Here is a 25356-nt window from a genome sequence, read left to right as displayed (position 1 = left end):
TGAGAGAGAGAGACAGAGAGAGAAAGGTCTTCCTTTGCCGTTGGTTCACCCTCCAATGGCCGCCGCTGCAGCCGGCGCACCGCGCTGATCCTGGCAGGAGCCAGGAGCCAGGTGCTTTTCCTGGTCTCCCATGGGGTGCAGGGCCCAAGCACCTGGGCCATCCTCCACTGCACTCCCTGGCCATAGCAGAGAGCTGGCCTGGAAGAGGGGCAACCGGGACAGAATCCGGCGCCCCAACTGGGACTAGAACCCGGTGTGCCGGCGCCGCAAGGTGGAGGATTAGCCTATTGAGCCACGGCGCCGGCTCAGAAATTCTGAATTCTAAAAGCGAACTCTTTCAAGTAACAAAATATTATGAAGCTGTTAAACAAGAGCATGTTAAATTAGAAGAAAATAAACCATTCAATTAATGCCAGATTACGACAGTGTTTCCTGCTCCCCAGCTCTTTATTTCATTCAAAGAACTTTTCACCAGAAATTAGATAAAAAGACTTTTATAAAAAATGAAATCTACTGGCCGGCGCCACGGCTCACTAAGCTAATCCTCCGCCTAGCGGCACCGGCACACCGGGTTCTAGTCCCGGTCGGGGCGCCGGATTCTGTCCCGGTTGCCCCTCTTCCAGGCCAGCCCTCTGCTGTGGCCCGGGAGTGCAGTGGAGGATGGCCCAGGTGCTTGGGCCCTGCACCCCATGGGAGACCAGGAAAAGCACCTGGCTCCTGGCTCCTGCCACCGGATCGGCGCGGTGCACCGGCCGCAGCGGCCATTGGAGGGTGAACCAACGGCAAAGGAAGACCTTTCTCTCTGTCTCTCTCTCTCACTGTCCACTCTGCCTGTCAAAAAAAAAAAAAAAAAAAAAAAATGAAATCTACTTCCTAAAGACAAAAAAGCTAAAACAGGAAGTACTTTTCACTCATGAGATTGACAAAAAGAATATTTAAAAAGTCAACACCAAGAATTAACTAGAAGATACGGGGAAACAAGAGCTTATCGCCACTGCTGCTAGGAAGGTGGCTACTAAAAGCTGGTATTTCACATACCCTATTATTGTAGGAATTCTACTTTTAGGACTATAGCCCAGAGACACATGCTCAAGGGAATATAAACCAGAATGCCTGGGGCGGGCGCTGTGGCACAGCTGGTAAAGCAGCTGCCTGCAGTGCTGACATCCCATATGGACACCGGTTCAAGTCTCGGCTGCTCCACATTCGATCTAGCTCCCTGCTAATGTGCTTGGGAAGGCAGCAGAAGATGGAACAAGCCCCTGCACTCATGTGGGAGACCAGGAAGAAACTCCTGGCTTTAGATCGGTTCAGCTCCAGCCGTTGTGACCATTTGGGTAGGTAGTGAACCAGTGGATAGGAAGACCTCTCTTTCTCTCTCTGCCTCTCTGTAACTCTGCCTTTTAAATAAAATAAATATTCAAAAAAAAAAAAAAAAAGCCTACAGCAGCATTGTCATTACATATCAGCACAAATTGACTTTGAAAGAACATAGGTTGAGGGGCTGGCACTGTGGTGTAAGTTAAGCATCCACCTGTAATACTGGCACCACATTGGGCAGTGGTTCGAGTCCTGGATGCTCCTCTTTCAATCCAACTACCTACCTGCTGGTGGCCCGGAAAAGCAGTAGAAGATGGCCCAAGTGCTTGGGCCCTTGTACCTGTGTAGGAGACCCAGAAGAAGCTCTTGGTTCCTGGCTTCAGATCAACTCAGCTCCAGCTATTATGGCCATTTGGGGAGTGAGCCAGCAGAGGGAAGATCCCTCTCTGTCTCTCCCTCTCTAACTCTGCCTCTCAAGTAAATAAATAAATAAATAAGTCTTTAAAAAAATTAGGTTGACTGAAAAGGGAGTTACATAAAAACTTACATATATATATCTTTCATGTAACTCTTCAAAACAAAAAGAATATCACATGTTTTCAGTGTATTTTTTTATTCTTTTTAAAGCAAGGAGCTCAATCGAAGTGGAGCATTAGGGCCTCAAACCAGCACCCATATGGGATGCAGGCGCTGCAGGGAGTGACTTAACCCACTGTGCCACAGTGCTGGCTCCATTCAGTGTCTTATTTATATAATAAAAGTATGGACTGGAAGGCTACAGATCAAATTCATGATAACGTTTCTGGCAAGAACAAGGTGGACTTCAACCTCATCAGTGACGTTTTATTTGGAGGAAAAAGATGTGAAGTAAATTATGTACATGTTAATTCAGGGTGGAGGATATGTGGGTATTGATTATTTTATTTTACAAAAATTTTAGAATTTTTCTGTATTAAAAATAACAGAATTCGCCATTGTGGCGTAGTAGGCTAAGCCTCTGCCTGTGGCACCAGCATCCCAAATCCAATCCAGCTTTCTGCTTATAGCCTGGGAAAGCAGTGGAAGATGTTCCAAGTGCTTGACCCCTTGCACCTGCATGAGAGACCTGGAAGAAGTTCCTGGCTCCTGGCTTCAGATGGGCTCAGATCCAGCCACTGTAGCCACTTGGGGAGTGAACTAGTGGATGGAATATTTTGAAAATATTTTAAAAAATAACAGGATTATTTAGTAGGTGGAACAAAACAGTAAGTCATATGCAGCTGATGAATGGGATTTTTTTTTTTAAGATTCATTTATTTATTTGAAAGGCAAAGTTACAGAGAGGCTGAGGCAGAGAGAGAGGGAAAGAAGTCTTCCATCTGCTGGTTCACTCCCCACATGGCTGCAATGGCTGGAGCTTCATCAATCCAAAGCCAGGGGCCAGGAGCTTCTTCCAGGTCTCCCCCATGGGTGCAGGGGTCCAAGGACTTGGGCCATCTTCTACTGCTTTCCCAGGCCATAGCAGAGAGCTGGATAGGAAGAGGAGCAGCTGGCACTCGAACTGGTGCCCTTATGGGATGCCAGTACTACAGGTGGCAGCTTTACCCATTATACCATAGCGCCACCCTGAATGGGATGTTTTATCAATAATTACTAAATCAAATGCAGCCTCTTTCCAAAGACTGTGAATACAGTAGAATGCATTTTTCATGTGCTTAGAAAACATGGATGATGTAAAGAAAATGGTCCCCTAAGCAACTCATACAAATCACAGTGGAACACTGAGGAAAAAGCATAGGTTCATGTAAGTAAATAGATATGTCTTCCAGGTTAGTTCTACCAGCTAGGAGCTGGTTATTTAACCTCTGAATTTTAGCATTAGCTTCCTCTTCTATGAAACCCACACAATATTTACCTCACAAAATCATGAAGCAAAATGAGAGTAAGTTTAATGCCAGACAACATGATAGCTTTTTCTGGGCTAACCACAACACTGTCGTTATTAACTGAGAAATGATAATTCACAAGGCCATGGGGAAACCAGGCAAGGAGAACAAAAGGCCAATCTTCAGCATCTGTCCAGGGCAGAGGACCCTGATATTAAACCCCAGACTCAAGTCAATCATAAGCTAATCTTGGATGAAATTACAAAGCATCTGGGATCTGCTTTAAAACATTCTAGGAAAAAGAATAAACGTAAGGGGCTGTGGGATTGCTAAACTATTTTCTCTACTTCTATCTATGTTTAAGGAAGAAGGAAAGGAAAGGAGGAAGAAACAAAAGGGTAACAGAACCAATGGAAACAAGCAAGTTATCCTAGCACGGAGAAGGGAAATTGCATCAGCTCTCCTGGCTTGGTGGAAACAACCCTATTACCTATACCCACATCTGCATCTCTTTATTCTAACTTCGGAGGGCATGGAGAGCTTCTGGGAGCCACAGAGCTGAGTTGAGGTGAAGTCACCTCCCTGGAGATGTGGATACAGAAATCCTTATTAATCAAGAACTTCTCGGGCCAGCGCTGCAGCTCACCAGGCTAATCCTCCGCCTGCGGTGCCGGCACCCCGGGTTCTAGTCCCGGTCGGGGCGCCGGATTCTGTCCCGGTTGCTCCTCTTCCAGGCCAGCTCTCTGCTGTGGCCCGGGGAAGGCAGTGGGGGATGGCCCAAGTGCTTGGACCCTGCATCTGCATGGAGACCAGGAGGAAGCACCTGGCTCCTGGCTTCGGATCGGTGCAGCGCGCAGGCCATAGCAGCCATTTGGGGATGAACCAACAGAAGGAAGACCTTTCTCTCTGTCTCTCTCTCTCACTGTCTCACTCTATCTGTTAAAAAAAAAAAAAAAAAAAAAAAAAAAAAAGGATATCTCTCTGAATCTGTCACTCTGCCTTTCAAATAAATAAACTAAATTAAAAAAAAAAAAAAGAACTTATCTAGGCATTATGAAAAAAAATTTTATATAGAAAGGTATTTTTGGGAGTATGACACAAACTCACAGATGAACCCTAGTATTTTCTCCTGTAGTAACAGAGCCACAGTTTTTAGAGGGGCATGGCCAAGGAGAATAATGACTACATTTCCCATCCCTCTGCACCTCTCGCACCCATTTTTTTGTTTGTTTGTTTGTTTGTTTTTAAAGGCACAGGTACAGAGGGGCAGAGGCAGAGAGAGAGAAGTCTTCCATCCGCTGGTTCATTCCCCAAATGGCCAGAGCTGAGCCAATCTGAAGCCAGGAGTTTCTTCCGGGTCTCCCGTGAGGACCTGCACCTGCTTTCTGAGCAGAAGTGATAAGTACAACTTTTGGGTTATGCTCCCCTCCCCAACTTGCTCCCTTCCTGTTGGCAAGAAGTATGAAGGTGGTGTATGAGATGAAGTATATATCTTAGCCCAGCTGAAATCCAGATTCTAGCAGAGCATAAACTAAGAGTCCAGATTTTTAACGACTATGGAGTCATCAAAGCAGAACTGCCTACTGGTCTTCTATATGTAAGAGAATTAAACTTATTTAAGCCTTTGGTGTTTCAATTTCTCTTTTATAGTAAACTTTCTTCCTATGATAGGAGTCTTGGGGCCTGCACTGTGGTATCACAGGTAAAGTCACTGCCTGCAATACTGGCATTCCATATGGGCACCAGTTTGTGTCTAGGCTGCTCCACTGCTGATGCAGCTCCCTGTTAACAGCCTTAGAAAAGCAGCAGAGGATGGCCCAAATGTTTGGGCCACTGCCACCCACGTAGGAGATCCAGAAGAAGCTCCTGGTTTCGGCCATGCCCAGCCATGACCATTGCAGCCATCTGGGGGGTAACAGTAGAAAGAGGATTTCTCTGTCTTTCCCTCCCTCCCTCCCTCCCTGTAATTCTGACTTTCAAATAATAATTAAATTTTTTTTAAAAAAAGGAGTCCTCAAACTTCTCAAATTTGCAAAAACTTAATCTATTTCATAAACTAAATTATACAATCTATTTTCATGTACCTAACTAACAATGGAAGCAAATATCTTAAAGGAACACAATACATATATACTGGACCTATTTTAATTTCCTCCCGAAAACTCCAGGCTGACTTGCTATTCCCTTCTTACACCAACCACTTCAATGCTTCCAGGATATGATAAATAATCCTTCCAAGAGCTTGATAAATTGAGGGATCTCAAGTCAGCCACAGGGGGGCAGTCTTTACAGTAGAGCTTAGCCACTTTGTGCAGGTGCATTATCACTGGAAAGATAAAGGTTTCCAACCTGCTTTGGAAAACTGAAAAGGAGAGAGTCTGCATTCCGTAGGGAAAAGCTACACACAGCTGATTATGGACAAGGAAGGGATAGGACTCCTAAACAAGACACTATAAGCTCAAATTAGTATTTCTGCTTTCTAGCATCACAATATTCTGGCTTAAAATGTGAGCTTCCAATCTTCCTCCTCCTGCCATTCTAGGACACTCTCTCTGTATTGCTGGTTTCTTTCTAGCTTTATAAAGCAGACACCCTTTGTTCTATATTTGCTACAAATACTTCACACCATGATTCAATATTTCTATTTTTCCCTCCCTTGCCCTGCCCATACTTTTGACAAATCAGAATTTACTTCATCAATCTAAAGGGGAAGATTCTACTATGCAAGTAATTTTCTTCGCAGACAATAGAAACCACAGCCATCTATAGGTGCTCAATGATAACTATTACTGTAGTACTCAGGAATAAACAATCATTAACTACAACGTATTGAGCACCTGTGCTGGGCTCAATCATCGATAAAATCATCAATAAAATCATCTCTAATTCTCCTACAACATTGAAAGATAGGAAGTAATATTCCCATTTATTAGAAGAAAAAAAAACTAGGGTTCAGAGAGACTGTGAGACAAATAAGGAGTGGCTGAGATGTGAGATTGGCAACAAGCTCTGCTCAGGCACTTTTTACCACACTGTTTCTCTCCCACTTGGACCCACTTGCTCCTCAGCTGTCCCCTTCCATGTCACAGGCAGCACCTCTCTTTTTAATGAAAAAGACACTCTGTGAATGAAAAGTCAAACAGTGCCACTTTTTCCACCCTGCCATTTACTGGCATAGTTTCTAGGAATGCGCTTCACCAATAACCAGGGATAGTTTGTACCTGTAGACAGCTCCTCATCTCCAGGCCAGAGCATGACCTGTACTTCTGAGATAAACGGTAATGTTTATTTTCAATCTCTATTGCTTCTTTATAGCTCTTTCTGACTCTGCTGTGGCTCTTTTCAGGGCTCTTAAACCTTACACACAAGCCCACTTGTTTTTTTCTTTACTCCTAATTACCATGAGGTAGGTGGCAATGTGTCAAGAGAGCACAACTGCTCATCATTACTAGATGAATAAAATGCGAAACAGCAAAAAGTAAAGACTAACTTATCCCAGAGCATGTGAGCATGAAGAGCTCACACTTCACCTATCTGAAGTGAAAGCAGATTTTGAGTAACACATAGGACAAGCCTGTATCAGAAGTTCAGATGACAGTAACTGATTTGGTAAAGAGTTTGAACAGTGTGCTTCCCCAACGCCAAAACAAGGAGAGCAATAGAAAGTGGCTTTAGGATACCTGTTTCAGTAATTCTGGTGATGGAAGGCCCAAAGTCATATGGGTGCCAATTTGAGACCCGGCTGCTTCACTTCCAATCCAGCTCCCTGCTGATACACTTGGGAAAGCAGTGGAAGGTGGCCCAAGTCCTTGGGCCTCTGCACCCATGTGGGAGACCTGGAAGAAGCTCCTGGCTCCTAGCTTTGGCCTGGCCCAGCCCCGGCTCTTGCAGCCACTTGGGGGCTGAACCAATGGATGGAAGACCTCTTTCTCTCTGCCTTTGCCTCTCCCTCTCTGTAACTCCGACTTTCAAATTAAATAAATAAATCTTTTTTGAAAAGATTTATTTATGTAATTCAAAAGGCAAAGTTACAGAGAGGGGTAAACAGATAAAGAGAAATCTTCATCCACTGGTTTACTCCCCAAATGGTTGCAATGGGCCAGGCTGGGCCAGGCTGAAGCCAGGAGCCAGGAGCTTTATCTGGGTCTCCCATGTGGGCAGGGGCCCAGGCAGTTAGGTATCTTCCACTGCTCTTCCAGGCCCACTAGTAGGAGCCAGATCAGAAGAGGAGCAGCTGGGACTCAGTCACCCATATGAGATGCTAGCACTACAGTTGGTGGCTTAAACTGCTACGCCACAATGCCCAGCCCCAGGTATCAATATTTTCTTAAGCAGTAGATGATTCTTAAGACAAAGTCAGTCTGTGAAAGTATTTAGTGGATTTACAGATTTTAAACTACCTATACCACTATAAGTTTTTACCCAATCCTTATCTAGCTATATAAAGTAGCCAACATATTTAAAACTTTTTATCTTTTACTGGAGTATTCCTATCAAAGCAATCTACTTGCAGCAGGTGCTGGGGTATAGCAGAGTGCCAGTTCAAGTCCCAGAACCTCTGCTTCCAACTCAGCTTCCTGCTAATGTCACCTTGGAGGCAGCAGATAACAGCCTAAGTATCAGGGATCCTGCCACTTACATGGAAGAACTAGATGGAGTTCCAGGCTTCTGGCTTTGGCCTAGCCCAGCCCTGGCTGTTTCGGTATTTATTTGTGGAGTGAACTAACAAATGAAAGATATCTCTCTCTCTCTGCCTTTTGAGAAGATGAAAATAAATAAATAAATTTTTAAAACAATTCACTTTCCTTGGACAGGCTGGCTTTCAATATGGAAAACAAATACCCATAGAGTCTATCATCCAAAAAATTGAGATAGTTTAACTCCGGATATTCTAAAAGCAAGAATAATGTATACATTACAGTCAATGTCTCAAAAAGTTTCATTTAGTTTTGGAAAGGTGAATGCTGCATCAGCAGACCTGGGTTCAAACCTCTATCACTGGCTGAGTGCTCTTAAGAAAGTAGTTTACCCTCCTGTAGCCAGTCACTTCATTTGTGAAATGGGCAGAAACTTCCACTTTGCAGTTGGATGAGGATTACAGATAATGTATAAATACAAACATGGCATACATTAAGCACTCAATACACTACATCTTTTTAACTGATGCTGAAAAACCTGGATCTAAGTGCTATTTTATAGTTCTCTCACTACCTTAATTCTTCTGTACCTCAAATTATAAGGAAAAACAAGTTATCTAGTAAACCAAGAATCATTAAACAGATCACACAGCAAGGACATCAGAAGTATAAACTGTAGCACTCACTCTCCTATCAGAATTAAAACCAGGGCTGGGCGTCTGGCTTTGCAGTTGAGAAATGTGGTGAAATTACCCATCCCATATTGGAGTGAAAAGTTCTGTCTATGAAGTCAGTCACCTTCAGTGTCAAAGACACAGCACTATGTCCCTCTGTCTCTTGGACTATTCCAAGACCCTCCATAATACATACCCCGCTCTGGTCAATGATTACCATAGAAATAGAAGGGTTTGGGATCAGCATTGTGGTGTAGTGGGTTAAGCCGCAGCCTGCAATGCTGGCATCCCATATGGGTGCTGGCTTGAGTCCCGGCTGCTCTGCTTCTGGTCAGGCTCCCTGTAATGGCCTGGGAAAGCAGTGCAAGATGGCATAACTGCTTGGCCACCCACATGGGTCCATCCAGAAAAACCTTCTGGCTCCTGTCTTCAGCCTGGACCAGTCCCAGCCATTGCAACCATTTGGGAAGTAAACTTCTCTCCCTCTCTGTTAAGTCTTTCAAATAAATAAAATAAATCTTAAAAAAAAAAAAAAGAAAAAGAAAAAAGAAAAGAAAAGAAACAGAAGGGTCTAATATCAATTATTTGTTTTTCCTACAGGGCTTTCATCTACAGGTTTTTATAGATCAGCAACTTTCCAGCACTGTCAATTATTCAGGCAAACCATATTCCTTTACATCTTGATCTCTACATCCCAACCCAACACAAACCTTGGAGGGCTGAATCTTTGGTGACTGGGTGGTCCCTTCTCCAGCAGTTATACCCTGTTTTTGAGGGGATACAGCTATCATGTGACCCCCTTTCACAGTCACATACTGAGGGAGCGGCGACTGGTTGGTAGCTCCTGCTGTGGGCATGTGAGGGGCTTCCCCGGGTTCCTGCTTGATGATCACCTGGTAACAAACAAAATAATGACACTGAAAGGACAACCCCACCAGAGGGGTAAAATCACCGCTTACATACACTCCCGAACAGCTACAAAGGGATCAAAAGTAGGATCTGGACTTGATCTTTTGCTTTTGCAAACTCAATCAAGTCACTTTTTTGGAGACTGGTGGCAAAATGGCAACGAAGAGACACAAAAGCCCTGTGTTCTCTGGATGTGCCACCATGCTGTACTCCAAGGGAGTGCACATTACTAAATAAACAGAAATATATCTCAGAATGAAGGTCTGGTTACTAACAAGTAACACACAGGAGGAGTCTCAATCAACTCTTGCATGGTATAAAAAGGATTAAGTAACAAGACCACACTGAATGGTGGGATAATACCCTAACAAATACTCACTTTTGTGAAAGCTCCAAGTCCTCCAGTTATAGGTTTAGGGCTTTGAACCTTAGGGTGACTCCCAATTGGGCAGAGAGGTGGCATGGATGCAAACAAAGAATCCTCCTGCTGTGTGTACAAAAATACATGTGTACAATCAGGATAAAATGGGTAATTTCAGATAGCCTAGTCACTTACATTTAAGATAAATATATGATACTCTCTAGCAACAGAAACAACCAAACCAAACAAAACATCTAAAACTTCAGGTCGTCAAGCCTCTGTGCTTGCATTTGTCTTCTTTTAGAAATAAATGCAAAGAAAACTATAACTTGGCAAGCACTGCCTTATCTATGTCCCACTATATGTTGGAAAGACCTCTATCCTACCACTTCTAAGAAAGGTTGACTTTACTGCTATGTCTAGCTCCGTGCTAGACGGTGAACTATTAAAGAACCGGGACTGTGAATTGTTTGTTATATCCCCTGAGCCTGGGCACTAAGTACATAAGTGAAGAACTATGTAGATACAATGTTTCATATTTGCTCTTGGAATATACTCACAATTTAATTTGTAAAATTGACTCAACAGACACACAAACTACAAAGGAAAATATTTTAATAATAATGTCAGAAACAAACCGGCAAAAATAACTCAGCATATGCAATGACAACAATGATCAACATTCAAAGCAACTGCAGCCTGCCTCTAATTTTCAAACATAAAATGTAATCTCAAGAAATCCGCTGCAATTAAGTTTTAAATTAAATACAAATTTTAGGAGCAACAAAGTTATGCAATTTCTGGATTATATAATGAAAAGGTCACCAACAAACATGAAAAGTTAAACTGGTTGAGTTAAGACCTTCAAGGGAATTACTACAATTCATTCATTCATAGACCATAGTGAATGTCACATACTGCCTAGAATTTAGAAGAAAACCTTGCTTTGAACCAGGAAGCCACTTAATATCTAAATATAAGAAATACAGGGCAGCACTGTGACACAGTGGGTTAAGCTGCTGCTTGCAACATCCATATTCCAAATGAAGTGCTGATTTTTGTCCTGGCTACCTGGCTTCCTATCCAGCTTCCTGTTAATGTGCTGGATTGGCAGTATATGGTGGGAGACCAGATGAGGCTTTGGCTGGCACAGCCCAGGTTGTTGTAGGCATTTGGGGAATAACAAATGGATGCAAGAGCTCTCTGTCTCTCGCTCTGTCACTTTGCCTTTCAAATATATAAATCTTAAGAAGAAAACAAAGGAAATACAGTGTTAGACACCGGTCTTGTGAGAGAGATGATCTCTGCACCACCGAGTCCTCAGGTAGGAGTTTATGCCTTAAAGGTTTTGGACTGGGCAGTCAAGACAAGTAAGCTGAATATCCAACCAAACAGTAGAGAAGTATCACTGTAAGAAGACATTTAGCACTTTGATCTCAATAAGTCACATCATATTTGGAGTACCAGATTTCAAAGGACTCTTATCCTGAAAAAGGAGGAAAAAAACTTTGTGGAAACATACTTTTTAGGAGCCATCATTATGGTCTAACATGTTAAACCGCCACCTGCAATGCTGGCATTCCATATGGGCACCAATTCGAGTCCCAGCTGCTAAACTTCTGACGCAGCCCCCTACTAATGAGCCTGGGAAAACCAGCAGAAGACAGCCCAACTGCTTGGCCCCCTGCAACCCACAAGAAGACTGGGATGAAGCTCCTGGTGTTTGGCTTTGGCCTGGCCCAGCCCTGGCCATTGCAGCCATTTGGAGAACAAATTTTTCTGTCTCTCCCTGTTAATCTGCCTTTCAAAAAAATTTTTCCAATAACTGAAAAGCTAACATATGGAAGAAGAAATGTATTTACTTCTTAGTGGTACAATATAGGAAAAAAGGAATATACTATCAGTTGAGTATCTTTATAAGGAAATATTTTTAACAAAGCTGTCTCAACCCTACAAAATAATAAGGGCATTGTCTCATTACAACAAAGTTTTCAAATAAATACTGAGCGAAGCATTTTCTACACCAGGAAAAGATCAAGATGAAGTGGTATAGTCTGGAGTAATGATTTATCTGCTTGAGGAAGTCTGCTTAACACAATTTACATCATTATCTGACACACTCTTGATGAGACTGAACATATTATCTTCAGGAACTAACAAAGTACAGTATGAGTTTTACCTTGACAGTAGACGTTACAAAACTACTTCCATGAATTTTAGGAATAGGGGAACCTGTCCCTTGGGAGACCTGAGAAGTCGTGGAGAGCTTGTTTGTAGGACTTCCTGATAAGCAAGCCAGATATAACAATTAAATATAAGCAAAGTAAAATTTGCAAATTATAAATTTAAAATTTTTTCAGTCACTCTCCTCTCTTTTTCACTATTTGTTTTTCATTTTTAAGGGTTGATAACTAATCATCCTAAAGCTATTATGGAAAAAAACACTTAAAGACTCATCTCTATGAAGTTGTTTCATGGTCAACCTGAAAAGGGGTAAGAAGTTGGTAAGATTTATAGAAGCAAGAGTATACTTATTATTCTCTATTCCTTATATTATAAGACACAGTGTAACATAATGGTACTGGTTGTGGCACAAACCTGCTGGAATGCATGCATTTCACTAGGAGGTTATACCTATTCTACAATACTGCCAACATTAAAGATTTTATATCCCATCTGTATAACTGCATCTAAGATCTGATAAAAATGAATTGCATTATCTATAATCATTAAGTGAAGATCTAAAATCATACTCAATCATCAGTTACCTACTGCATTAATCGTACTTGTCTCTGAAGACTTATGGCTAATTCCTAAAACTAAACATCCTCAAAGGACATTTATCTGACATCCCTAAATATATTCAAATGGCTATCAGGTAAGCCCTGAAATAAATATTTTTTAAAGGAGTTTCACAATTATAATAATTGTTAAAGTGTTTGGCTTTTCAAAAGAACCCAAAAAACAAAAACAAAATAACAAGTATTTGGAAAAGCCCAACAAATATTCATGTATATTAAAACTAGTATGTTTAAAAAAATTGGCCTCACAATCTTATAACTATCCTGTTTATTTCATGTCTCTTTATTTCTTTTAATTGGAGAAGTTTATACTTAGGAGCACTTGTTTAAGTAAAATGTTAATGAAAGCACTTAAATAAACCCAGAATAGCACTTCATAGTTTTATAGGATTACAACAACAAACTGTGAACCCCAAATCTTCTTATTCCTATTAGACCTCCCTTTTTAACTGCTGCAGGTTTCAACTTCTACCCCATGGGCAACATGTGTCTTACAGAAAATAAACATTACCTTTATTTGACTGAGGAGAAATAATGACCCACAAAGCTATCACTGTACTAAAAGTTCAATTTTAGGGAATTAATTATGACTCACTTTAAATACTTAGAAAACTTAATTCCTAAAAATGTCCACTTTTAGAAACAGTAAGTCATCCCTCAGAGAAACAGTACTGAGATTATTTTTATATATTCCCTCTTATTGTTTATGAAGGGAAATTTCATTCACATAACTAAGTCATGGCAGGATTTCATGTTGCATTTTGTTATTTTTAGTTTGAAAATCTTAATTTTATTTTCAAATCTAGAATTGGACAACACTTCATTCCATTAAACACAGAAAATGTTCCTGGATTGCAACTTCAAAAAAAGAACTGTACAAATGTTCATCAAATACACACCTGTACTGGGAGTAGCAGCTCCAATAACCTGTCCAGGCTTGTCCATGATAACATAAGGATTATTAATTACAGAGCTGGCAGGGCCTTGTTTTACATGAACTGGAGTGGAAGTTGGTGTTCGAGGCAATGGTGATGGACTTGGAGTCGAGATTGGGGAACCTTATCAATGAAAAAGAGATAAGCGAAACAAAATAAACCCAGGCAATTCATCTAAGATGTTGAAAACAAAGATGAGCAGCCGAGAAACAAAAATGGGACCACAAGCTTTGGGTACTGAGCAGCAGTGACAGTGCAGCTGAGGGCTGGGAGCACTGTGTCTCATCCTCATCCATGAGCCAGCAGCATCAGCACCACTGGGGATCTTGTTAGAAACAGACTGAGGTCCCATCCCAGATCTACAGAATACAAATCTCCACTTTAACAAGATCCCAAGGTATGCACATTAAAATTCAAACAACAGTGCTTTACATAACAGTTTAGAACTGCAGAAGATTGACTCAACATCATAGGCAGGTTATTAAAATTGCTGGCTACACTTGAAGACACTAAAATTAGGAAGGAAATCAGATGAACAGTTAGATTTAGGAACCTAAATGTCTTGATGTACAATTAATTTTTGAATAAGAGAATGTGATATTTATTACTCCCCAAGCAAAAATATGTCAACACAATGCCACAGTAACAATTCCATAAGATTCATGTTCTCACAGAATACTTTCAAAGTGTAGGGTTAAGTATCTACGATTGTTTTTTATTGATCAAATCTTTCATCAATGAAGTTTTCTAAATCTCAAACCAACTACACATTCCGTCATCTCCACCTCTGAAGCAGCAAAGTTCCAAAATGTTCTTAACTGGCGGGTAAAATGATATATTCTTGACTTTTCATCGATTCCAAAGATTCAGATAATCTTTCTGTTCAGTTATCTACTTTTAGCATTGAAGATTCCCTTTCTCTCTGTTCATGTAAGTGTTGTACAAAAGCTCTCCTATTGCCTGGATACTTTCAACTGCCTTCTTTCTCATCTTTTCAGAGGTGGTACAATTAAAACCATAAAGTATATTCCTATTAGAAAATTTATTTCATATAAATGTGAAACTGTCATGAAACAAAGGTCAATCCAAACCTAGTGAAAGAAGCCTTAGAACTACCTACTGATAAAAGGAATAAGTAATTCTTCTTTTCAGAATAGTTTTAAATTTACAAATATTGTAAATTAGTAAGTACACAGTTCCCATATTCCCCCAACACAGCTTATTAGTATATCTGTCACAGTCAATAAACCAGAAAAGATACTTCATTTCCAAATCAATTCCGACCTTTATAGCTTAACTCCAAGCCAAAAGGCCGCCAGATTATTTCTATTAATAGTCAATCTATTTTCCAAATATAATCTCCAAACTAAATTCCTATCTTAATTTCAGCCATGGATCATGGCAAAAAACACCATTGCTGATTCCAGGAGATAAAATTTGATCATTTTGTATTTCATTGATTCCCCCATTCAAAAATTTCAATATGAATTAGTTTTGCTTTTGATTTGTGACAGTTTTGTTAATCAAAACTGATTAGCTCTCATTTGTTAAACATACACATACTGCTTAAAAAGAACTTAGGGGGACAAAAAGCCACAGTACTTTGTTCTGTCATTCAACAATCTTAACACCTTGTCAACTTCACTGGAATCACCTTTTACACATCTTCTGCATACCTGAGACAATTTTACAGCTCATTGTGATAGGCTGGAAGGATTTTCCAGGTGACTCAGGATTAGGAACCTGACTTTGTGGCACTATTTTGCAGCTTGATGCTATTGGCTGAAAAGCTGAATTGCCATGAGAACAAAAGGTAACTTTCTGTGATGCTGTCACTTTTGTGGGTGTTCTTTCCAAAGAAGATGGCAAAGAATAAAATGTAGTGGGTCTCTCAGCTTCACTGCTAGTTGGAAACCCTGTTAAATGAAATGGGCAAAGGGTAAGTTACCAATTGCTTTGAAATAACAAGATCTTTCCAATGTGAAAAAAGAATTAAAATGCCTTATTTCAACACCCTGTTACTGTAGTAAAATAATTTATTACCCTTTTATACTTTCTATAGGGAAACATGCTTAATTGTATTTAGTTAAAATGCTCTTTTCATGGGGCCGGCACTTTGGCACAGCATGTAAAGCTGCCACCTGCAGTGCTGGCATCCCATATGGGTGCTGGTTCGAGACCCAGCTGCTCCACTTCCGATCCAGCTCTGCTATGGCCTGGGAAAGCAGCGAGGATGGCCCAAGTCCTTGGGCCCCTGCACCCGTGCGGGAAGACCTGGAGAAAGCTCCAGGCTCCTGGCTTCAGATCAGTGCAGCTCTGGCTGTTGTGGGCATTTGGGGAATGAACCAGTGATGGAAGACCTCTCTCTCTCTCTCTCTGTCTCTCTGTCTCTCTTCTCTGTGTGTAATTCTGACTTCCAAATAAATAAATAAATAAATAAGTCTTTAATAAAATAAAATGCTCTTTTCAGGAAATTAGAAAACATTAACTAAAAATCATATATAATATAAAAGGAAACAAGTTCATTGGTCCCTACATTTTCAAATACATAAATCAGAAAAACTATTTAAAGAGAAAACACTCAAGGCATATTTCAGTGTTCACATGGACAAGGCACCTAAAAAAGTTATGGAAAGTACATATTATAAAAAAATAAGAGGCATGGCCAGCACCACGGCTCACTAGGCTAATCCTCCATGTGCGGCGCCGACACACCAGGTTCTAGTCCCGGTTGGAGCGCCAGTTCTGCTCCAGTTGCTCCAAGTGCTTGGGCCCTGCACCCGCATGGGAGACCAGGAGGAAGCACCTGGCTCCTGGCTTTGGATCAGTGCAGCGCGCTGGCCGTAGCAGGCCATTTTGGTGGGGGGTGGGGGGGTGGTGGGGTGGTGAACCAACGGAAAAGGAAGACCTTTCTCTCTCTCTGTCGCTCTGTCTAACTCTGCCTGTCAAAAAAAATAAATAATAATAATAATAAGAGGCCGGTGCTGTGACGCAGCAGTGTTAAAGCCCTGGCCAGAAGTGCCGGCATCCCATGTGGGCGCCAGTTCGAATCCTGGCTGCTCCTCTTCCGATCCAGCTCTCTGCTATGGCCTGAGAAAGCAGTAGAAGATGGCTCAAGTCCTTGGGTCCCTGCACCCACATGGGAGACCCAGACATTCTGTTGATCTACTGATCAACAGATAATGATCTTATCAAATGCCTGAAAGGAAGATGCAACTGAAACGAAGGACAAAGTAAGATTTTATAGAAGAACTAAAATATTAACATTATATTGAAACATATGCTTAGAGATAAAACTAGTATCATTTAGAATCAACTTTATCTTTAGTGAAGTTACTTCAAAAAGTTCTTGGAAAAATGGAATTAAAATGAGTTTATTTTCATGCAAAAAAACCTGATTCTTATGTTTTAGATTTATTTTGGGTCCGGCACCGTGGCTCACTTGGTTAATCCTCCGCCTGTGGTGCCGGCATCCCTATGGGTGCTGGATTCTAGTCCCCGTTGTTCCTCTTCCAGTCCAGCTCTCTGGTGTGGCCTGGGAAGGCAGTGGAGGATGGCCCAAGTGCTTGGGCCCCTGCACCCGCATGGGAAACCAGGAGGAAGCACCTGGCTCCTGGCTTTGGATTGGTGCAGTGCCGGCCGTGGCGGCCATTTGGGGAGTGAACCTACGGAAGGAAGACCTTTCTCTCTGTCTCTCTCTCTCACTGTCTAACTCTGCCTGTCAAAGAAAAAAAAAAAAAAAGATTTATTTATTTTTATTTATTTGAAAGACAGGGTTCCAGAGAGAGAGGTCTTCCATCCACTGGTTGACTCCCCACATGGCTGCAACGGCACCAATCTGGAGCCATTAGCCAGGAGCTTCTTTCGGGTCTCCCATGTGGGGTCAGGGACTCAAGGACTTGGGTCATCTTCTACTGCTTTCCCAGGCCATAGCAGAGAACTGGATTGGAAGAGGAGCAGCCGGGATTAGAACCAGTACCCATATGGGATGCCGGCACTTCTGGCCAGGGCTTTAACCCACTGCACTAGAGTGCCGGCCTCATTTTTTTTTAATATGTACTTTTCATAACTTTTTTAGGTCCCTTGTCCGTTGAACACTGAAATATGCCTTTATACACTGAAATATTTATGAAAAATATTTTAAAATACATTTTAAAATCAGTCTTTTAGTTTAACTAAGATTACTATTTAATATTCCAATTTATTCACACAGAAGTTGAACCAGAAAGACTTCCTGCATATAATAGAAAAAAAAATCATAATCCAAGGGTAAAAATTTAATGCTTTTTAGTGACTTTCATTTTACAAATGTTGTGAGAACTTGATTGAAAAGAATGTTTGAAAAGAGCAAAGATTTAGGGGTTGGTGTGGTGGCACATTAGGTTAATCCTTTCTGCCTTTGGCACCGGCATCCCATGTTGGCGCCGGTTCTAGTCCTGGCTTTTCCTCTTCCAATCCAGCTCTCCACTGTGGCCTGGGAAAGCAGGAGAAGATGGCTCAAGTCCTTGGGCCTCTGCACCCGTGTGGGAGGCTGATAGAAGCTCCTGGTTCCTGGCTTCAGATGGGCGCAGCTGTGGCCACTGCGGTCATCTGGGGAGTGAACCAACAGAAGGAAGACCTTTCTCTCTGTCTCTCCCTCTCACTGTCTATAACTCTAACTCTCAAATAAATAAATAAAATCTTAAAAAAGAAAAAAAACAAGAGCAAAGATTCGGCTATTTTCACAAGAGAACTGTGTAGTACAAACAGTATGCTTATCTATGGAAGATTTATTGTCCATATTTTAAGTCTTTGAAGATCACTATCACATCATGCAAATGAGAAAGGAATGTCCCAGAATTACTAGATCCAAGGAAAAATGCTGTTACCTTTTTCCCCAGCGCTATCAGATATGGGTTCATGTGACTGCTTTATTGGTGAAGAAGCTTTCACAGGGGCTGGAATGGTCAGAGGCAAAGATGGAGGCGCATCAGAGATGTCTGACTCAGAGGACTGAGGATAAATGTAGTCTTCACCAAGAGAATGCCGATGGAGTTCCACGTCCACTACCTACACAAATGGGCAAAGCAGAACTCATCAGTGTCACACAATGCACAACTTCTGTCCAAGAATGTGGTATTTGTCACTTCGAAGGCATTTTCAATCTCAAGAACTAAAGAATTTATCCTAGAAGGGGATCTAGTCTGGCTTAAAAGATATCTTAGTGAAATGAATCACAAAACTGGGGCCTTCCATTTGCTGTTTCTACTTCCTAGCACACTCTTCTGCCCAATCATGGCAGGGGTGCCTGTCTTACCTCTAGGCCTCCTATCAAGTCCAATCAAATGTTACAGTCTCAGAGACCTTTCCAAACCACTCTGGTTTAAACAACTCCCTCATCCCCCAAATACTTCTTCATAGTGCTTTTTTGTACGTAAAATTATCCTGCCCACTTTTGTGTTTACTGTTTAAACTCATTCTCAATACTACCAAGTATATAGCTTTTATTTTTTTAAAAAAAAGATTTATTCATTTATTTATCTGAAATGCAGAGCAAGAGCCAAGTGCAAGAAAGAAATCTTCCATCTGCTGGTTCACTTTCCAAATGGCCACAATGGCAAGGGCTGGGCCAGGTGGAAGCCAGGAGCCAGGAACTCCATCCAGGTCTCTCAGGTGGGTGGCAAGAGCCACGTACTTGGGCCAACTTCCACTGTCTTCCCAGGCACATCAGCAGGGAACTGGATGGGAATGAAGCAGCTGGGACTCAAACTAGCACTCCAATTTGGGATGCCAGCTTTCTAGGCAGAGGTTTAACCTGCTATTCTGTAATATAGGGCCCCAAATATTTTTCTTGAAAGTGGAAGCTATAGAAGCTCTCTTATTCATTACAGTATTTCCAAGACTTAGATCAGTATCCTGATTACAGTAGGTGTTCAACAAATGTCTTCTGATAAAATACAGCAGATTTCTCTGGGCAGAATAAGGCTTACAAATAGCTGATTCTGACTATCATAGCTACTGCTGAAAAAACATTTTTTTTTTAAGATTTATTTATTTGAAAGGCAGAGTTATAGAGAGAGAAAGAAGAAGAGACAGAGAGATTTTCCATCTGCTAGTTCACTTCCCAAATGGCTCCAATGGCTGGAGTTGGGCTAGGACAAAGCCAGGAGCCAGGAGCTTCTTCCAAGTCTCCCACGTGGGTGCAGGGTCCCAAGGATTTGAGTTATCTGCTGCTACTTTCCCAGGGGCATTAGCAGGGAGCTAGATTGGAAGTGGGCAGATAGGACTCGAACTGGCACCCATACTAGGATGCTGGTGCTGCAGACGGTGGCTTAACCTACTGTGCCACAGCGCTGGCCCCTACTGCTGAAATTTTACTATGAATACAAAAAAGAAGAGGGGGGATGGAGAACAAAGTTGGAGGTCTTACACTTCCTGATTTCAAGACTTATTACAACAAAACTTTCTGAAAAAACAATATGGTGCAGGCATAAAGACAGGCATATTGGTCAGTAGAATAAAATAAACCCTCATGTACATAAGTACTTCAAAAGTTCTTGGAAAATGTAAATGGTAAATTTATTACAGTGCAAAAATTTTTTGAAATTCATGTATTTTTAAGAGGTCTTCAAAAAGTTAATAAAAATGATTACAAAAAAACTATGCACAGATTTGAAAAACTTTTTACACCAAAATAATAATTTTTGCTGGTGCCGCGGCTCACTAAGCTAATCCTCCGCCTTGCGGCGCCGGCACACAGGGTTCTAGTCCCGGTCGGGGAGCCAGATTCTGTCCCGGTTGCCCCTCTTCCAGGCCAGCTCTCTGCTGTGGCCCGGGAGTGCAGTGGAGGATGGCCCAAGTGCTTGGGCCCTGCACCCCAGGGGATACCAGGAGAAGCACCTGGCTCCTGCCATCAGATCAGCACAGTGCGCGGGCCGCAGCACGCTGGCCGCGGCGGCCATTGGAGGGTGAACCAACGGCAAAGGAAGACCTTTCTCTCTGTCTCTCTCTCTCACTGTCCACTCTGCCTGTCAAAAAATAAAATAAAATAAAATAAAAATAAAAATTCAAAATAATAATTTAATTATATTTTCCACAAACTCTTTGAACTGCCCTTGTATATGATCAAATGATCTTCCACAAGGGTACCAACACCATTCAATGGGTAAAACAACAGTTTTCTCAACAAGTGGTGCTAGGAAAATTGGATATCCATATGCAAAACAATAAAATAAGACTCTTGCATTATTCAGAAAAATTAACTCAAAATGATCAGGGGGCCTGGCACTGTGGTATAGTAGGCTAAGCCTCCGCCTGTAGCGCCAGCATCCCAAACGGGCACCAATTTGAGTCCTGGCTGCTCCACTTCCAATCCAGCTCTCTGCTATGGCCTGGAAAAGCAGGAGAAGATGACCCAAGTCTTTGAGCCCCTGCACCTGCATGGGAGACCTGGAAGAAGCTCATGGCTCTTGGCTTTGGATTGGCCCAGTTCTGGCTGTTGTGGGCATTTGGGGAGTGAACCAGTGGATGGAAGACCTTTCTCTCTGCCTTTCCCTTATTCTGTCTGTAACTCTACCTCTCGGATAAATAAATAAATCTTTAAAAAAATTTAAAAAAGGGATCAAGGGTGGGTGTTTGACCTAACATTAAGTTACCAGCTGGATGCTTCTATCATGTTCCAAGTGCACAGGATCAAGTTCTACCTCTGCTCCCAATTCTAGCTTCCTACCAGTGTGCATCCTGGGAGGCAGTAGGTGATGGCTCAAGTAGTTGAATCCCTACCACCCACATGTGAGACCTGGGTCAAGTTCTACATTCTTGTCTTCTGCCTGGACCAGCCCTGGCCATTGCATGCATGTGAAGACTGAACCAGCAGATGGGAGCTCTCTTTCTCTGTTGTACTTTGCCTCAAATAAATATAAAACCTCAAAAAAAATACATCAAAGACATATACACGAGAGCTAACAATCAAAATCTTAGAAGAAAGCTTAGGGGGAAAGTTTCATGACATTGGATTTGGCAATGATTTCTTGGATATGAAACTGAAAGCACAAGCAATAAAAGAACAATGAACAAACTTAAAATTTTTGTGCGTCAAAGGATTCAATCAACCAAGTGAAAAGGCAGAAATGAATTACAGATTGGGAATATGTATCTGCAAATCACTGATAAGAGCTAATATTTACAAAGAACTTGATTATGAGTAAGAACAGGAAGAACTCTTACAACCAGACAACAGAAAACAGAAATGATCTGAATAACAAATAGTCAAGGGGCCAATTTTTGGCCTAGTAGTCAGGAGCTGCTTGGGTTGCTTGTATGCCTTACTGAAGAACCTGGGTTCAAGTTCCAGCACCACTCCCGAGTCCAGCTTCCTATAGGAAGGCATTAAGGAATGGTTCAAGTGGCTGGGTTCCTGCTACCCATGTGAGAGCCCTGCACTAAATTCCTGGCTCCATGGGGCCGGCACCACAGCACAGTGGTGCAGCACTAGCATCCCATTTGGGTGCTACTTTTGAGTCTTGGCTGTTCTATTTCCAATCTAGCTCCCTGCTAATGTGCATGGGAAGATAGGGGAAGATGATCCAAGTAGTTGGGTCCCTGTACCCACATGGGAGACCTGGAAAAAGCTCTTGGCTCCTGATCAGCTCAGCTCCTGCTGCTGTGGCCATTTGGAGAGTCAACCAGATCTTTCTTTGTATCTTTTCCTTTCAAATAAATAAATAAATCTTTAAAAAAATATATTCCTGGCTCCCAGCTTCAGCCTGGCTCAGCTCCAACCATGGTGGACACACAGGGAAAAAACTAGCGGTCAGGAGCTCTGTCATCTCTTCTTCTCTGCCTCACAAAAAAAAAAAATTTAAGTGTGTGTGTTGGAGGGAGAGGAGCACAAATGACTTAAACAGACATTTCTCCAAAGAAGAGCAGACTCAGTACTTGTGGAGGTAATGTAAGATGGTGTATACGCCACGGAAAATACTGTGATGGTTCTCAAAAATTAAAGCACAATTACCATATGATTCAGCAACTCCACTTCTGGGTACATACTCAAAAGAACTGAAAGTAGGAACTCAAGTAAATATCTATACACCCACATTTATAGAAACATTATTCCTCATAGCCAAAAGATGGAAGCAACCCAGGTACCCTTAATGGGTGAACAGATAAAGACAATGTGATCAACACATATAATGCAGCATTATTCAGCCTATAAAGGGAGGAAATTCTGACTCATGCTACAACATGAATGAACCTTGAGAACATTATTCAAAGTGAAGTAAGTCAGTTATAAAAAGACAAACACTGTATCGTTCCACTTATATGAGTTATCTAAGTAGTCAAATTCAGAGACAGAAAGTAGAATGATGGCTGTCAAAGGCTGGGTGGAGGGAAGACTAGGGGTGCCTGTTTAATAGGTACAAAGCTTTAGTTCTGCAAGATGAAGAGGAGTTTCATAAGTGAGGGGTAGTGATGGCTGCACAACAATGTGACTATAGTTAATGGGTGCTAGTTTTGAGTCTTGGCTGTTCTATTTCCAATCTAGCTCCCTGCTAATGTGCATGGGAAGACAGGGGAAGATGAAAATGATTAAGATAGTACATTTTATATTATACTTTTTTTAAAACTACAATGAAAAACAGAAGAAACACAGGAGAAAAGGAGATCAACTTTTTAAAGTCTAGCACTCACTTTTTTTCTAATTAAAAATAATGATCAATTTTCATCCTACTTGTTCTCATATAATATTATAGGAAAAATACTTACCGTCTCTGCTCCCAGAGTCTGCAAGCCAGTGTAAGTTCTGTCCAGCTATTAAAACAAAGGAGAATGTTGAATGTCATTGTGCTGCCGTGTAATCACAGTACATCACCTCATTTAAACACCTCTCACCACAAATATTCACACTGCATGATGTAGGTTATTCATCATTTCAACAGAAATACTCCATTTTCTGAGGGAAAGCACTGAGTTAATAACAGCCCTACACATAGAGTTGTTTATTTTAATATAAATCATATACTTTTTTTTGTTTTTGTTTTTAAAGATTTATTTTATTCACTTGAAAGACAAAGAGAGAGAGGTAGAGACAGAGAGTCTTCCATCCACTGGTTCACTCCCCAGATGGCCGCAATGGCCAGAGTTGCACCAATCTGAAGCCAGGAGCCAGGAGCTTCTTCTAGGTCTCCCACACAGATACAGGGACCCAAGGACTTGGGCCATCTTCTACTGCTTTCCCAGGCCATAGCAGAGAGCTGGATCAGAAGTGGAGCAGCTGGGTCTCGAACTGGCACCCATATGGGATGCTGGCACTGCAGGCCAGGGCTTTAACCTACTGCGCCACAGCGCAGGCCCCATTATAAATCATATACTTCTAAAAACATATCCTAAGGAAAATCTGGAAGCGGAGTAAGTTTTACACCAAAAGACATTTGCTGCAGCAACAGCATCTATACCCACAAACTGCAACAGTGTAAATGTGCAGTAGCAGGAGTGCTTAAGTAAACCAGGGTCTTCAGTTTCTGAAGCTCTATGCAGCCACTTAGATGATGCTTAACAAAAACTGTAGGAAAATGTTTTAAGTGATAGGTTATACAAATATACAAAGAAACAATTACTTAAGTTTTTTGAAAAAATATTTAGGTAGTGTAGTGTAGTGTAAGTGTAATTTCTTTATTTTAGCATTAGGAATGATTTGTTTTTGAGGAAAGGAGAATAAATTCATAGAATATTAATACAATTAAGTTCATATAGAAAGAGGCTAAATTCTTATTCCTATTTTTTAAAATAACGTATATCCTATCATTTTGTTAAAAAGGAATTCTAGGATAGGCATTGTGGTGCAGCAGGTTTAGCCACTGCTTGCCACACTGCCATCCCTATCAGAGTGGCAGTCTGAGTCCCTCTTGCTGTTTCTGATTCAGCTCCCTGCGATTGTGCCTCGGAAGGCAGTACTTAGGCCTCTGCCATAGGAAACCAAGATGGGAGTCCTGGTTCCAGCAGTTCCAGCTTTGCCCTGGCCCAGCACTGGCTGTTGCGGCCATTTGGGGGAGTGAACCAACATGTGGAAGATCTGTCTCTCTGCCTTTCAAATAAATAAATCTTGCAGGGGTGGTGAATTTCCATAGATTTGAAGTTCTCATATTCTTCAGGGCTCAGAAATTACACTGCTAGCTTGTACCAGCAGGTTCCATTCTTCAAACCAAATTTTAAGAGGAATATTATCAAAACAGTGAGAACTGGAAAAAACAGTGTTATATTTTAAACAGAATGTATGAATCTTAATGAAGAATGGGATGGGAGAGGGAGCAGGAGATGGATGTAGGAGTAGGGAGTAGGATGGTTTGCGGGTGGGAGGGTGGTTATGTAAGGAAACCATTAAATCCAAAAATTGTACTTTTGACATTTACATTTATTAAATAAAAGTTTAAAAAAAAAAAAAAATAAACAGAATGCAGCTCCACAACCTCATGCAGACATTTAAATCCCAAAGTCTTAGTTAACAGTTAATGGATTAACGTTAATGTTGAATGAATTTAGGGTGGAGGCTTGAGCCAACTATGTTGTCCAAACGTGGGGCTCTGGGAAGTGACTAGATTGGATTACGATGATAGGGTGTGGCCCCGTGAAGACTCATGGTGACTTTATAAACTGAGACCACACAGAGGGTAGATGCACAGTGAGTTCCTTCTCTCTCTGCTTCCTGCTTCACGATGTTTCCTTGCACATGCTCTACCACTGTCAGCCTCAGGCCAGACTAACCGGCCACCAATCAAGATGGTCAATTTCCAAGACTACACTGAAATAAACCAAATTCCTTCCTTAAAAATTTCTCTCAGGTATTTTGGTCATAGTAATGAAAAGAGAGCACACAAGC

General features: G+C 41.6%; 1 protein-coding gene across 6 annotated transcripts in view; it reads right to left on the bottom strand.

The window, feature by feature from the left end:
* The window catches only part of YEATS2 (YEATS domain containing 2), a 120662-nt gene that overhangs the window by 41070 nt on the left and 54236 nt on the right, over positions 1-25356 (bottom strand). For 5 of the 6 annotated variants that reach the window (XR_016233195.1, XR_016233194.1, XM_070072402.2 and 2 more), the window contains 7 exons: positions 23247-23291; positions 18371-18551; positions 15179-15418; positions 13467-13625; positions 11946-12049; positions 9785-9892; positions 9207-9389 (listed from right to left, as the gene is read on the bottom strand). Coding sequence is in view for 4 of the 6 variants with exons in the window: in XM_070072402.2 (XP_069928503.1) it covers positions 9207-9389; positions 9785-9892; positions 11946-12049; positions 13467-13625; positions 15179-15418; positions 18371-18551; positions 23247-23291 (1020 nt within the window). In the remaining 2 variants the exon portion in view is untranslated. The remainder of the gene's footprint in view (positions 1-9206; positions 9390-9784; positions 9893-11945; positions 12050-13466; positions 13626-15178; positions 15419-18370; positions 18552-23246; positions 23292-25356) is intronic. The other variant, XM_008266625.5, reaches the window with a different exon arrangement.

Source organism: Oryctolagus cuniculus, chromosome 4, assembly GCF_051225735.1.
Source record: "Oryctolagus cuniculus isolate XC-2025 breed Fujian yellow rabbit chromosome 4, ASM5122573v1, whole genome shotgun sequence".
Lineage (NCBI taxonomy): Eukaryota > Metazoa > Chordata > Mammalia > Lagomorpha > Leporidae > Oryctolagus > Oryctolagus cuniculus.
Note: the sequence above shows the minus strand (reverse complement) of the source record. Positions and strands in the feature narration are given on the sequence as shown.